The sequence below is a fragment of the Choloepus didactylus genome, chromosome 15 (assembly GCF_015220235.1).
Source record: "Choloepus didactylus isolate mChoDid1 chromosome 15, mChoDid1.pri, whole genome shotgun sequence".
Lineage (NCBI taxonomy): Eukaryota > Metazoa > Chordata > Mammalia > Pilosa > Megalonychidae > Choloepus > Choloepus didactylus.
Genome location: NC_051321.1, coordinates 44,756,609 through 44,772,404, shown reverse-complemented (window position 1 = coordinate 44,772,404; position 15,796 = coordinate 44,756,609). Strand labels below are relative to the sequence as shown.

Below are 15,796 nucleotides of genomic sequence, written 5' to 3'. Positions count from 1 at the left end.
GACTAGTCCAAATGTGGGTGGAGCTGAAGAGGGTATTACTCAAGCTCCAGAACTGAATCTGCTGAGGCCACAGGCCCACAGGAGGAAGTTCACGGGCTAAATGGGGAAGTTCCTCCTGCCTCCCAAGGTCTTCTCTATGGCAACAATGTGTCTGTCTTGACAAGCCTCCACCACACTCTAAAGGGTTGTGAGAAACCACATGAGTTCCAGGAAAAAATCAGAAGGAAGAGTAAGCAGTAGGTCAAAAGTGAGGACAAAAAAGATGGGCATTAACATGAGGCAGACCTTGGCTTTTACTAGCCGTGAAACTTTACAGGAGTTACTCAACACCAACTGTTCTTTCCTAAAGGAGGGATGATACACTGCTTGATACATACTATAGATCAAAAAATAATAGCCACTGATGATCATAAAGATATATAATATACAATAAAATATTGTTAGAACTATGAAGAAAGAGAAAATGAAGTGACATTCTTTAGCTCAGAAAATCAGAGTCACAGTAAGACCATAACAAGTGTTGATTACGTGCCGGGCTCTCCCTCAGAACTTTGCAGGCACTGGCTCAGATAAGCCACATGACAGCTCTCGAAGTTGGTGTGGTCGGCTGAATCCTTGACCCCCAAAGATGTCCACTTCCTCATCCCAGGATCATGTTAAGTTACATGGTAAAAAGGACTTTGCAGACATGATTAAGTTAAGGAACTTGGGATGAGAGTATCCTGGAATGTCTAGGTGGGCCAAATGCAATCACATTATAAAATGGAGACAAGAGGGTACAGACTCAGAAAAATGACGTGACAATGGAACCACAGAGGTTGGAGGGATGTGCTACAATCCAAAGAAGGTGGGCAGCCTCTAGAAGCAGGAAAAGACAAGCGAACAGACTCTCCTCTGGAACCTCCAGAAGGAACACAGCCCTTGACTTTAGGACTTCTGACCTCCAAAAATATAAGATGATACATCTGTATTTAAAGCCACTAAATTTGTGGTTATTTGTCACAGCAATAGAAACTAATACAATTGGAGACTAGTTTTTACCCCATTTTGCAGATAAGAACTCTGTGGAACAGAGTGGGTAAATAACCTGTCCACGGCCAAAAAGCCAGAATGGCGGAACCAAGATTCAGATGCAGGCAGAATGTCTCTTGGACCCGGCTTTAACTACTCACTGCATGGCCTCCCTAAAGAGGAGAGAGGCTGGGGAGTGACTTTGCGGGTATGTCAGATCCCCACAAGTCCCTCTCAACCTTGCCTCTATTTACCCTTGGTGTTCTTAAACTCTGATACCCCATATGCAGGCTTTCAGGGACCAACAAACCCTGAAATACTTGTTAAGCATTCAGCTTCCGGGGTCCATCCCCAGAGGCTCATAGGTAAGGTCCAGGAATCTGCATTTTAAAACTAATTCCCTGAATTGGGGGACTCTGATGCAGCTAGGGGTTTTGTCTTTCCCAGGACCATAGGCAGGTCTCTCCCCAGCCTGAGAGCCCAGGTTCACGGGCTCTCACACCTGAGAAGAACAGGCTGGCACCTTGCTAGTTTAGGAGGAGCCTTATAACCCCAAACCTTCCAGAATAGCTTAGAAGATACGGTGTAAGTCACACAAGGATCCCCTATCCCCCTGCAATTGCAGATTCTAGACAAAATGGCAACACAGATGTTTATGGAAATGCAATAATTTTCCCCAGGGCACACCTCCCTACAATGGTCTGGAAAATTCAGCAAGGCCTGATATCTATAAAAGTAGACACTCAGCTCTACAAAAACCCAAAGTCCAAGGGCTGGTTCAACCATCCCTAAGACAGGCTTCAGATCACAAACAGCTCTGGGACCTAAGGGGTTTCCTGAGCCTGCTCCACCTACTCAAGCATTCTGACAATTGGATGAATTGTTGTGATTACTAGTGTTTGTCATAACAGTTACCAATTATGTGCCAGGCACTGTTTTATACAGAGTACATTGTGAAAAGGAAGAAGTTATTATCACCCCTTGTTAAAGATGCGTTAACTGACATGTGGAGACATTAAATAATCTGCCCTAGAACACTCAGCTAGGAGTAAGCCAGAATTAAAACACAAGTCTACCTTGTTCCAAAGCCCTTGCTTTTAACCTCTGTCCTAAAGAGAAATAAAGTGGGGCATGGGGACACATAAGCATTCAGTTGCAGCCAGCTACTTCATGCAAGTAAAGTAGCATTTCCGAATCATCTTGGGAGTGTTTGTAAAATATGCGCATTCCTGACCCTGCCCCTGATCTGGCAAATCTGAAACTCCAGGGATGGAGCCTGGAAATTTGTTTTTAAGGCGCTTTCTGGCTATTCTGATGCAGCTCATTCACAGCTATGTTCAGAACTGGGATCCATCTACGGGGAGTTTCTCTAGCCCTGCACTCCACGAGCTAGCCCAGGGAAGAGTGAGCTGCCCCAATTCCCCAGGAGAGATCAGACATGGAGACCCCTGGCCAATATCTAACAGACCATGAAAGCTAGTTCTAGGGCCTCTCTTTCAAGAATCATTGGGAGTAGACTTCCATCTATCCACAGCAGGAGGCCTGTGAACGGATTTTTGCAGTCTAATTCTAAACTGAACAGGTAGCCTCAAAAAACAGCCGGAAACACTATAAACAAGTAAGTTTGGTAAGAAGCCTAAGCCATGATCTCAGATTCACTAGAGTAAATGAACAGGAAAAGCTTATCTCCAAAGCTTTACCACCAGTAACTTAAAGAAGCTTGTTCACAAGGCTATCTAAATCAAGCAGTTTCCACTGTGTGACTTTAACAGGGCAAAGAGCAAAAGAAGACACAGAGATTAGGAGCTTAATCAAGAGCCCGTGTGACTCCCATCTTCACTACCAACCAGTCTGGGCAAGTTACTTAACCCCTAGAAATATTGGTTTCCTCATCTGTAAAATAGGGATAATAAGAGTAATTATGTAGAGTTGTGTGAGAAATTCATTTAATAATCCACACCAGCCGCACAGCCCAGTGCTTTGCACATACCCAGGGAGCACTCAGGAGGTCTGCAGCTTTTGCTGCTTGTTGCAGTCTCATCTTACAGCACCATCCTGTTGAAAAGGGGATGACCCTCTGAAGGAGTGAACACAATAGCATCCTGCATCACAGAGCAGGGAAGGAAACCATCCCATCCTCCGGAAAGCTGTGCTCCCCACCACCAGCCACCGAGACATTGTGATCATTAAGCTCCATGAAGGTAGTAATTTGCTGTCCATAGCATGGAAACACAGAGTTCGGCACATGGTGTGGAAGAATGAAGGAATAAATGAATGACAAAAAAAATTACATTTTCCTTCTCTCATTTCCCCCCACTCCACTCCACCCCACACACACCCCACTCCACCCCACACACACCCCACTCCACCCCACACACACCCCACATAGGGTATATACACTTTCTCGGGGCATCGTTTACTATGCATCCAGAACAGTGCCAGGTCATAAATAACTTGCCCCAAGACACACAATTACTAAGTGGTAGAGCTGGGAATCAAACCCAGCCCAGTGTGACACCAAAGTGCTGGGCATCTCTGTGCCAAACTGCCTCTCGGCTTTCCACTGCTGTTCTCGGCTACTGCAGTCTGACCTTATACAGTTTCACATTATGGCATCTTGAGATCACAGGGCTTTACAGCTGGCAGGATGTTTGGGAAATTACCTAGCTTAGGTCCAAAATGCCCATTTAACAGAAAGAAACAGAGGTCCAGAGAAGGGAGGTCCCTGCAAACAGGCACCCAGCTATTCATCCAACTCCCAGACAAGGTTCTTTCTAGTACATTCTTACTTCAGCACCTTCTGTCCACAGTAAACAAATCCTGACACAGCATCTTCCTCCTTTCCTTATAGTTTAGGATACATTTCCTGTCAGGGAGGACTGGATCCTAAGCAAGTAGACGTCACAGACTGCAGTCAAATTCATCACAGTATTTAAAAAAATGAGAATGGCAACAACAGCTTCCATTGTATTGGGTGAGATGCTTTATGGGACTTATTTCATGTAATTTTCACAACAGCATATGAAGCAGGAGGTATTTAATACATAAAGAAATTAAAACTTAAGAAAGGTTAAGTAAATTGCCAAGACCACACAGTTAGTCAAAGTAGTAGAGCTGGAACTTAAACCCAAGGCTGGCAGCTGTTATCATGCTCACACTTAACCACTAGGCTAAACAGCCTTTAATTTAACACACCACAGGCAGCCCTCAAGTTGTGTTTTTGGTGTCTCGGTGCCCAGGAATAGAAAATCCTTAACCCATGAGGCCTTCGACAAGGAACGCCGCCCTAAGTTTCAAAGCTTTGCTCAACCCAGTCCCAGGAGGCCCTCAGGGCATGTTCTCAGGTAGACCAAACCTTGGGCTGGAGTGTTTTTCAAGTAAACAGTCAGACAAGGCTTCCGCCCTCACAGAACTCCTCCTGATCTAGTGAAGAAGACAGGCTACATGCCTCATCATCTGTATAGCAAGTCACAGTTGTGTTAACTGCTATGAAGGAAACCCACAGAGGGTACAAGAAAATGTACCCAGGGGCCTGACCCAGTGTGGGTGGCCAGAGAAATCCTCCCTGAAGAAGTGACATTTAAGTTGAGACATAAGATGAGGAAGGGTGCTTACCCAGGGGAAAGAGAGATAGCCCTGGGAGAGGGGGGGTGGTACAGGGCAGAGCAAAGGGTCTGAACACCACCCCCCACTAAACTCCCACGAGACCACCAAGAGAGCCTGGGAATCAGCTCATTCGCCCAAGTCACCAAGCCCAGGAGTTGATTAGTGAACCCTCATCATCCAGCACCAACCAGGCAAGGAATCACATCCTGGCTTATCAAGGCTTATGTGTAGCTTGTTAGAGCACTGCATTTATTGAAGGGGGAAAAAAAAAACAAGTTTCTTTGGGAAAACAGCACGTAACAGAAGATAGAAAATCCAGAAATTGGTCAGAATCCTGAAGCAAACCACCAAAGCAAAACACAGGCCACTGACCTTTCCTTCCAAAGATTTAACTCAGAAGCCATATTTTGAATTTTCAATTATTACTCAAAAAGCTCAACCCTGGGCAATCTTTGCCAAGCCATGGTTCAAAAGCGTGTTTCTGCATGCTGCAGACAATTATTCCAGGCCTTCATATCCAAGAATGCCACTTCCCCAAAAGGCCATAAGACCATCCTTCACAAAACTTCTCAGATACAAATGTGCCCCTCTTGGTGTTTAATTTGATTATTGAATAATTTCCCACTTAGGCAAGGAAAAAGTCTGTTGCGGTTTTATGTGTTTTAGGCAAATACAACCAAGATTAATACGCATTTCCTCCTTAAGCCATGTACATTATATATTCTGAGTATCATGGGATCAACTTGCTCAATACCTACTATGTATGGCTGTGTGATCTAGTTCAAACAAGTCAGACTTGCCAGGCCACAGTCCCTTGACCTGAGGCAAATCCCTTTCCCTCTTTGAGCCTGTCTCACCCAATTAAATGAGTGTATTTATCTAAAACAGAGGTTCCCAAATCCAAGGATTTTCCCTGAAGAATCACCCAAGGAATGTGTTAGAAATACAAGTTCCTCAAATCCCTGGCCCAAGCAGGGATCTGAGATCCTTCTAGCACTAATATCCCATAAGTCTCTTTTGAAAAGGCTAAGCAGATGAAAACAGAATCACTCCCTATAGATGATCAATATTTGAATTTCAGTTCCCTTAAGGAGCTAGCATTAAGCAGGAGTAACTCAACACTAGAGAAAGAAGGTTGCTTAACATTGGGAAACAACACATATACACTCCACAAGTAGCCAAGAACTTCCTAAACAGGACTTCTAAGCTGTCTAGATAGCAGAGGTTTGACCACAGACAGGCAACTGTCTAAATCAGTGGGTTCTTTACTGAGTCCATAAACTCCCTACAACTAAAAGTAAAATTTGTGCTCATATATCCAGTTAAGAACCCCAGATTCAGAAGAGTGCCCTGAAAGGACTCTCAGTCAGGCTTGCCATGCACAGTTGCTGCTAGTTGCTAAGAGGGATACAAAAATGATAAAGACACAGTCTCTGCCTTCAAAGAGTGCAGCAGGGAGGGGTTTGGGGGAGGGAGAAGTACACAAACAAGTCAACTCTGAAGCAGAAAATGAGAAGCATCTAAAGAGGGGTGTTAGTGAGGCATTTGGTTGTCCAGAGAAAGAGTGTTTCCTTCTCACTTGAGCAATCAGGGAGGGTTGGCATTCAAGTTGAGCCTGGAAGGATGGAAGGAATTATTTTTTTAAAAGATAGGAGAGTCTTTCGGCCATCTTTCCATGCCACCATAATGGTGCAAATGAAAGCCCTGGCTGATGTGAGAGGCAACTGCCAGGTTCTTAATAGTCTGTGCTTCAAAATCATCATATGGTTTCTAGCTCTGATGATGAAGCACAGTTACACTGATGAATTTGAAATCAGTTATGATCAGATGGCTGGGAAAACTGTTGTGATCCTCACAGGAAGATTAACCAAGTGTGAATGATTAGCCTCAAATTTGATGTGCAACTCAAAGATCTCGAAAAATGGCAGAATAATCTGCTCCCATCTGTCAGTTTGGTTTCATGGTACTGACGACCTCAGCTGGCTCATGGACCACATGGAAGCAAGATGAAAACACACAGGAAGAAAAATCCCCGGATTCTTTTTCTATGGATATAATACATATAAATAATATGCCTCAATTGGAAAAAAAAATGATAGGACTGAGGATGGTAGACATCATTCTAGAAGTGTGTCTCCAAGCTGAGGTCCAGAGGGAGTTTAATAAAGAGGAAATAATTCATTTGTAGTTGAGAGTGCCAGGGAGTAGTTCTTTGATAATTAATTATAACAGACCCAACTTCAATTATATCATTTATAATTTTGCTCTGGTACCAATTAAAACCTATAGAGCTGATAAATAATGAGCGTTTCTTAAATAATGAGTAAACACATTTGGCAATCAATGGTTCTCAAGAGCTCCTCAGAAAACCTCTTGAGAAGGAGATTCTCACCCCATGCTGCAGAGTAAGTCACCATAGACATTATAGCTTCTCACTGTAATTACAGATTTAGGGAATCATGAAGATCTCTGAACATATCCAGGGTGAACTTCAAAGTTCTAATGAATATAATAGGAGTGAGTGGTATAGACAATAGCTAGAAGTACAAAATATAAATAAAAGTGTGTATCTTCATTCATTAGGCCCCTGAAGACTACTGAATGGCAGATTCACATAATTGTAGTTGGGCTTCAAGAAGCTTAATCAGGCAAAACAAATAAACAAAAAACCCTGCAGCGTGGACAAGAAGAGGGAGACTGGTAGAGAGGAGATCAGCTGGCAGTGCTTCTAACAGATCAAAGACAGAGCCACCCCATGGCCCAGTCCTCTGCTCATGAGAAGCCTCCAATGATCTCCAAGTAAGATTACACATAGTCAGAGAAGCCCATTGAGGCAGGACCGAAAGGTGTCCAATATAGCTGTCAATTCAAGTTCCATGCTGAATGTGGTACAGATAAATAAATAATGCTTTAAATACATCTTGCAACGATCTTGTAAATAGCATAGATGTACAGCATTATATTTGTGTGTGTTAAAAGCATTTAATTTCCTAAATTACAAGCAGACTGAACTTTTATATTCCTGTTTCAAGATTTGCTTTTTTTTTTTTTTTTTTTTTAAATCTATGGGGAGCCTCAGAAATGGAAGTGGCTCAAGCCTCTCTGTTTCGGAGCTTATTTCTGGTGCCCTGATAACAAGGACCTAAGCTAGGGTGCTGGCCTGGGAAAGCAGAGGAAGGGATGAACTGAGGCATATAACGTGGGTGGCCTAGAGAGAACTTGACAGCTACTTGAAGATGGAAGTCAAGAAAGATTCTGCAGTTTCCAGTCCAGGTCATTAGTTGGACAACAGTGCTATTAATAGAAGGGGAAGTCAGGCAAGGAGTGGCGTGATGAGTCCCACAAGTTCCTGAGATCCACGTTGGGAACATGGATCCTTTTTGCCTATTTGATCTTAAATGAGCAACGTAACACCATGGCTCCCAAATAGGAGTGAAGGACAATTAAGAAAGGAACTGAAGGACAATTAAGATCCTCAATCTCATGTTCTGCCTGGGGTCGTGGAAATGCAAACCATCAGAGAAGCACCTATTCAGTTATCAGGAAAATCACACGTTCCTTTAGATAGCTGAGTCATTTGTCATGATTTCCTTTAAAACTTCCCTGTGACTGGACCTCATAGCAGGTGCTACATAAATGTCACTGGTCACCTCAACAGAGAGGCCTCTTCAGAACAGAGTAAGAAAATGGGGGTGCTAATGCTATGACCAGATTTAGCTTAGGGTACTCTCAATCTATGTTTCCCATCCTGGAGACCAAGTGTATTCACCTCCCCCACCCACATACACATTCACGAAAAAAAGAAAGAAAGAAATAATATAACCCACAGAACCAGAGAGTGATAACGACTAAAAGGGAACTTTAGGTGTTAGGAGTTAGGTGTAGACCTACATCTAGAACTGAGGTCTCCTAACTTTTCTTCCCACCATCTGGGAGCAAATCAAGAGGAATGCTCACTTTCTTCATATTCCAGGGCAAGGCACCTTCACATGTGGCATAAGCAACACACAGGTAGAGCATGTAGCACCATTTGCTTTAATTACTGTGTGGAGAGAAAAGTCTAGAAGCAGAAAAGAGTAGGAGACGCATTCCCTCAACATATTTTAATGAGGTAGGTCCTGGCACCTTTTAACAATAATTCATATTACTGATTATAACAGTATAGGTATATACTCAGAGGAACTGAAAACAGGGACACGAATGGACATCTGCACACCAATGTCTACAGCAGCATTCACGACTGCCAAGAGATGGAAACAGCCCAAATGTCCATCAACAGATAAGTCAATAAACTGTAATATATACACATGATGGAATATTATGCAGTTGTAAGACAGAGCAAAGTCATGACACATGCAACGACATGGATGAACCTTAAGGACATTATGTTGAGCAAAATAAGCCAGAAACAACTAATGACTTTTAAGAGGAAAAAAAATCAATACATATTTTTCTTTATGTGGGATCTGAAATCAGTATATATCGGTTACTCAGTTTGAAAAAAAAAAAAGAAAGAAAGAAGGGAAACCAAGAATAAATGCTCACTCTGGCATAAAATATATGTTTTGTGTGTTTCAGCTAGAAGAAAAACTAGAGAAGTCCTCACTGCAACTCACCACTCATTTGGTAACATGTTTATAAGAAGGAATCTGAATAGCATGTATGTATGAAAGAGATAGAAATTAAATTTCAAGATGTCCATTGACTGTTTTGGCCACTTAAGCATTATCAAAGCCCTATTATAGCTAGGATTTATGAGAGAAAAAATAGGTAAATCAGATTAAGGAAAAAACAAAGTAGAGAATGATACAAAGCTCGCATTACACAGAAGTTTTTAAGTTTGCTTTGAATAGTAATTTGGGAAGGAATTGGAGCAAAAGAAGACCCTTCTGCTCATATAAAATTCTCATTGAAGAAGAGATACTTACCTTACTCTCAATTTCCCAAGGAGAGTTTGTAGAAAAAGAAAGTGTTGAAGGATAAGCTACACCTGGAGAGATGACTGAATAGGGATCAGATCCCAACAATTTCAAGTCACTGTTTAGAAATTCCTGAATCTGCATTGGAAATGGCAGTTTTGCTTAATATATATATATATATATAAGCATATGAGCATTATGTATATATACAAGAACTTTCATATATTCCTAGTGAGAATAAATATCAGTACAACTTCACAAGGAAAACAATTTAACAACAGCTATCAAAATCACAGATGCTTACATCCTCTATCCCAAAAAATCTATTTCTGGAATGCATCTTATAAATAATCTTACACACATATAAGGTTATTTATTGCAGCGATATTTGTTAGCAAAAAAACTAGAAATAGCCCAAATGTCCATTAATAGGACATTTGCTAAATAAAATTAACAGGACTTGCTAAATAAACCATGATATAGCTACCCAATGGAATACCATATATCTGCAAAAATGAATGTTGAAGTACTCTGTGTAGTATATGGAATGATCTCCATGATATTAAGTGAAAAAAACAAGGAACAAAAGAGTGTGTGTTACATAACACCTTCTGTATAAAAAGGAAGGTGGGGGAAAATAAGAATCTATGCTTGTGTTCATTTTTATATACATAAAGAGATTCTGAAAGGATACACAAGAAATGGGAGAGATTGGAAATGAGATGGGAAAGAGGTATTTCACTGTGTATCTTTTTATTCTTCTTGATTTCTGAACTATGCAAATGCATTACCTATTCAAAAAATTAAATATATTTTCAAATAGCAAAAGCTACTTAATACTGATAACATTTCATTGAAGAAGACGCTTCATAACAAGGAAAGCGGAGATTTTAGTCTATCCTTAAACAAATATGACCTGTGAACTTCAAGCAAATTATGAAATCAGATGACTCTTGTCCTTACTTCTTTAAAAGAGGAAGCATTTTGTATGCCTTGCATTAATGTAACATAAGTGTAACACTTTTAGTACACTGGTCTAAACATAATCTTATTTCAAGTGATTTCAAGTTAACTCTAAACTTGGTTACTGCCATAAAAACCAGCCAAATTCCAGCAATGAATGAGATTACTTTTAGGAGCTTTCCTGATCCCCCACAGAAGACACCCTTACCTTTGTCAGAATGGTTGTGCCTCCCATGAGGGATTCGGTGAAGGCAAAGAATATATCCATCTTCTGTCTCAACTAGATGCTCCTCGCTAGGGAATCCCCAGTACGAGATCATTTCATTCTGTGAAGATCAAGAACAATGGAAATGCCATGGAGAGAACCTGACAGGATCCCCCACATGAAAGCAAAGGAGAAGACACAAGTCAAGGATATTCTCCAGATTTTATTTTTAAAAATCAACTGTTTTTCAAATTTTATTCTGCTATGCTAGTAGCCAACACCCCATCCCAGTGACCAACCTCCCTAACATCCTCCAAGTACTTACCCACTAGCTTACCCCAGCCCTCAAAAACCCTGCTATCCTTTGGATGAAGTTAGTTGGCGTCTCTTCCCTGCAGTCGTCCTTGCCTGCTGGACGCTGTCGGGCACAATTCTTTCTTTTACATTAATCAGGATTTCATTGGAATAGGGATAACTCAATTACGCAGAAGATTTCAGGTAAATAAGTAAGTGACCATAACTACTTGAAAGGATTTAATTTTATCATTCTAATAAAGAGGAATAAAAAGGAGGAGGTAAGAAGGAAGGATAAAAGATGTGGGACACAAAAAAGATTGAACCTTAATCCTAATGCCAGGTCTTACTCTCTGGCTCAATATGAATTTATCTCCAAGTCTCTGATTCTTCAGTTTGATCACAGTATCAGCTGTTTTAAAGTTGTTTTAATAATCTGTATTTTTCCCATATTTTATAGCAAAATGAGGCATCTCCAGAATTTGTTTACTTAAGCTTACTAATTTTGAAATGTTTTAATCAAGGAGTTATTTTTGCTTATTTGTTCTAAAAAGTTTTTTTCAGATACCACTTTGATGTTTGTACTGAACTGTGTTCCCTGGACATTCTTATTCATAATTCTTGTTCAATGTATTCTAAAACCAGCACTCAAGCAGAAACATTCTTGCAAAGTTTTGACACTTTTTAATTGCTCTTTAAAATGAATTTAGTGTGACTTGAAAAGGAAATGAATAAAAATCATTTTATCTTATGAAGAAGTATATGGTCTTAACAGTAAAATGGAGTTTGTAAATACACATTAACTGGTAGAAAAAGCCTCGCAAACTGAATCTAAGGTTCGGAGAAAGTAAAAGTATATGGGATAGAAGGAAATTAGAGTTTGTGGCTTCGTTTAGGCCGCATAACTGGATTTAAGAAAATAACACTTGCCACAGATGCATTTTAAAAGCAGGTGACTTTGAGAAACTTACCACATTCATGTTTGCTTCAGGATTCACAGTTGCCAGCTTCCTTCTGGGCTCCTCACAAAGCACAGTCCCAAGGATCATACAGACCACCAACCCGAAGAGCCACATTTTCATGCTGTATGAAGCAGTCCATTATTAATTATCTAAACTTTACTACACGAAATTATGGTGGCAGATTTATGTTCCCATAAAAAGTCTGAACCAGAGCAAAAATTAAGCAAATGACTCTGGCCATTTCTTGAAGCAAAAAAATTCTTTTTCACTAGGAACAATCCCCCTCCCTCACCCACCCACCCCCATAGTTACTATGTGACCACAAAATTAAACTCATTCCTGAAAAAATAAGATAGGAGGGCTCAGAAGAGGACAGGGTGAGAAAAGGGAAGATCTGCAAAATTCCAGAATCTATTAACCTCCCACCTCTTCCCTTCCACTTAAGTTGGGCCAATATTAGCTCTTGCCTTCCATTACCTACTCACTTCTGTTCTTGCCCAGAATGAAGGGTAGGATTCAAATGTGTCATCCTAGGGAAAAACTGAAATGAAAGAAAAGAGAGAAACAGAGGGGAAGAACACCCTTCTCTCCTGAGTCTCTCCAACCACCTACCAAAACATCTAATTTCTGGCTATGATGATTCAAAATCACAGAGTAGCAAAGACCTTGGGGATGTTAAAAACAAAGTGAAGTGGCTCTCCCAGGCACCCTCAGAGGGTTAGTGGCAAAACTGGAACTATAGCCCAGAACTCCTGCTTTTTTAAAAAAAAATGAATTTACTTACTTAAAAAGATGCATGCCATGTATGCTCATACAAAGACTTGTACAGAAATGTTCCTAGCAGCTTTGTGTGTGATAGCCCCAACCGGTAAAACCCAAATGCCCGCCAACTACTGAAGGGACACACAAATTGTGGTATATTCATATAATGGAATACTATTTATAAATAAAAAGGGATGAACGCTCAACATGGATGAATATCAAAATAATTACGCTGATTGAAAGAAGCCAGACAAAAAAGAATACATACCGTATGATCTCATTTTGAGAGAAAGTAGATCACTGGTTGCCTCAGGAGAGGAGGGAAAGGAGGGACAGATTACCAAGGGGCATGAGGAAATTTTAGAGGGTGAGGGGTAGATGTTCATTATCTTGATTGTACTGATGATTTCACAGGTGTATATGTATGTCAAAATTTATTAAATTGTACACTTAAATATGCCCTATTATATGTCAGTTATACCTCAACACAGCTGTTTGAAGAAGAAGAAGAAAAAAAAACCTGTGCTTAAACTGCTTATTCCACAAGTCTTTAATTACTCGATTAAATTTTAAGAAACTGATTCTCAGGATAGGATATGAAAAGTGACTTGATCCCTTCTGTTGATGAAATTATGAAGTTATTTCTCTGAGCACTGGTGATGCCCGAACTTCTAGACAGGAGGAAACACTGTCTGTAGTCTTCATTGGCATAGCAAGCTCACTGCTTTTAGGCTTCATATTTCTTTATGGTGCTTGGGAAGTGTAGGAGACACCCAAGCAACTTTTTATCATAAATGCAAATCTCCCAAAACTGCATTAGCACTAGGGAATAAGAAGTAGACTGAAAAGGAATAATTAAAAGTTACAGACACAATTCAAAGTAACAAAGCAACTGGCTTTCCACTTAGAGGCTACCCTAGAGAACTTGAACCAGCTGTCCAGAGAGAAAGTTCTATTAGAGTAACAGCTGAAACTACTCAACTGGAAAAGTCACCAAGTTAATTTTTCTTCCAACACAACACTGCACAAGTTTCTCAACATATTCGTCAAGCAATTCACAAGAACGAGAAAAAGAAAAGAAGCCCCCTCCAGAAGGTTTTCTGATTCTCTCTCCCACAAGTTAGATTCAGTGCCTTTTTCTGGGCTCTCTTAGCAACTTTTCCCAATTCTTTCTACAATCCTATAAACAATCAGATAAATAATCCTATTAAGTGCATGCCTGCCCTCGTTTTACTCCAGCCCCACAAGGGCAGAGCCGGTGTCTGATTGAACTTTATGCACATATTAGATGTTCAACACAGATTCTGAAAAATGGGGTGGGAGTGGGGTCCAACAGTTTAGCGGCTGCAGAAAAGGGCCAAAAGCAGTTTGTTATTTGTGTTTATAATAATCATCATGATAAATTATTATGGCTCCCATTTAAGCTCTTGCTATGCAGAAAACACCACCGCAGGCAGCGCGTCCAACCCATTATGTCAATTACTCCTCCACCAACTCTGTGCAGCACCGTTAGATCTATTTTTCAGCAAACTGAGGTTCACCCAGGTTAAAAGCCGGTAGTAAAGTGCCAGCTGGTTAAACAGCAGTATCGCCAGGATTTTAACAAGGACTGATGCCCAAGTCTGCTCCCGACCACAGCGCTGGCTAACAAGTTGAGAGGTCAGGCAGGTCGCCAGGGGGACCTAACAGCAAGAGAGCACGAGGAAGCCAAAGGAGAGCTGGAAATCAGGAATCCCGGCAGGTCCCCCAGTCCGGGGCCTCTAGGCAGCCCAGGGAACCCAAGACCAGGCGGGCAACTTCCAAGATCCCCTCATTCTGGGTCCCTGAGAGTTGCCTCGGGCCACCGCCTGCAGAAAAGGCATCAGCAGATATCCCAGGCAAGACACTCCGGGTCCTGCCGGCCGGCAAAGGCTCAGGTGCGCGGGTGAGCACCTTGGGACCACGTGCGGCCGTCCCAGAAGATCCCTGGAGGCCCGCCGCGCGCGGACTCCCACGCCGCCTCCGTGCCTAGCGGCGCAGCGCGGACCCACACTCACCTTGGAGCGGTCCTCCCCGGCCGCTGTCCTAAGCTGCAGTGCCAGCTGGAGCGAACAAAACTTGGAAGGGGTGGAGGCGGCTCCCGCCCGAGGGTCGAGGCCGGGACCTGTTCAGGCTACTCGCGCAGCCAATCAGAGCAGCCGGCGACGAGGAAGTGCGCGGAGGCTCCGCCCCCGCCGAGCGCGGCCGCTTCCGAGCTGGCGGGCGATCGGGACCGAGCATGCGTTGTCAGCGGGTCAGAGCCGTCCGGCCCTGCGGCCTTTGCCTCCTGGCTAGACAGGACCCGAACTCTACTGGACCTCCGCGGGTCGAGGAGGGAATCGGCGCTGTCTCGTGAGAGGGCTGAGCCTGGGCTGCTGCCCGCCGCACCGCCCTGGGCTTTTAGGGGATTGCTTCCGGCTCTGCCCCTGGGGGCTCCAGCAGTGCTGGCATCCTCTGCGCCTGGCACAGGGTGTGTGGGCCCTGTAAATAAAAACAAATTATCTCCATCTGACGCGCTCAGCATTGTGCCTGACACAAAGCAAGGCTGCATGAAATAGTATTATTAAAGATTTGATGAAACAGAAAGGAAGAAATTGAATAATATTTAGTAAAAGGGTATTATTTATAATTTCATTCAACAAAAATTTTACTGAGCACGCACTACTAAGTGCCAAGATTTATTAAGAAACGTGGGGTATAGCAGCCAACCAAACAAAGTCTCTGTTCTTCTGGAGCTTACATTCTCATGGGAAGAGATACACCATGGACAAATAACTGAATAACATATGAGATGGTGGTAAGTGCTAAGAAGAACAATAAAGTCAGGTAACAAGATGAATGAAGGAGGCTGCTGTGTTATATATATATATATTGTGATCAGAGAAGAACTGTCTGGTTAATGACATCTGAGCACTGACAGAAAAGAGGTGGTTGAGAGTCATATGGATACTGGAGAAAGAATATTCTGGCTCATTCTGGCTACTGGGGTCAAGTATGGAAACAGGGAGACTAGTTAGAAGGTTACTACAATAATCCAAGCAAGAGTTAATGAAGTC

At 42.1% G+C, this 15,796-nt stretch overlaps 1 protein-coding gene across 2 annotated transcripts in view; it reads right to left on the bottom strand.

The window, feature by feature from the left end:
* The window catches only part of LIPA (lipase A, lysosomal acid type), a 31,994-nt gene extending 17,098 nt beyond the window's left edge, over positions 1-14,896 (bottom strand). Inside the window, exons 1-3 of one of the 2 annotated variants that reach the window (XM_037804447.1) lie at positions 14,759-14,896; positions 11,970-12,081; positions 10,708-10,825 (exon numbers count right to left, since the gene is read on the bottom strand). In XM_037804447.1, the coding sequence (XP_037660375.1) occupies positions 10,708-10,825; positions 11,970-12,080 (229 nt within the window). In that variant the 5' untranslated portion in view covers position 12,081; positions 14,759-14,896. Of the gene's footprint in view, positions 1-10,707; positions 10,826-11,969; positions 12,082-12,437; positions 12,457-14,758 lie in introns of those variants that run through there. The other variant, XM_037804448.1, reaches the window with a different exon arrangement.
* Between the last annotated feature and the right edge of the window lie 900 nt (positions 14,897-15,796).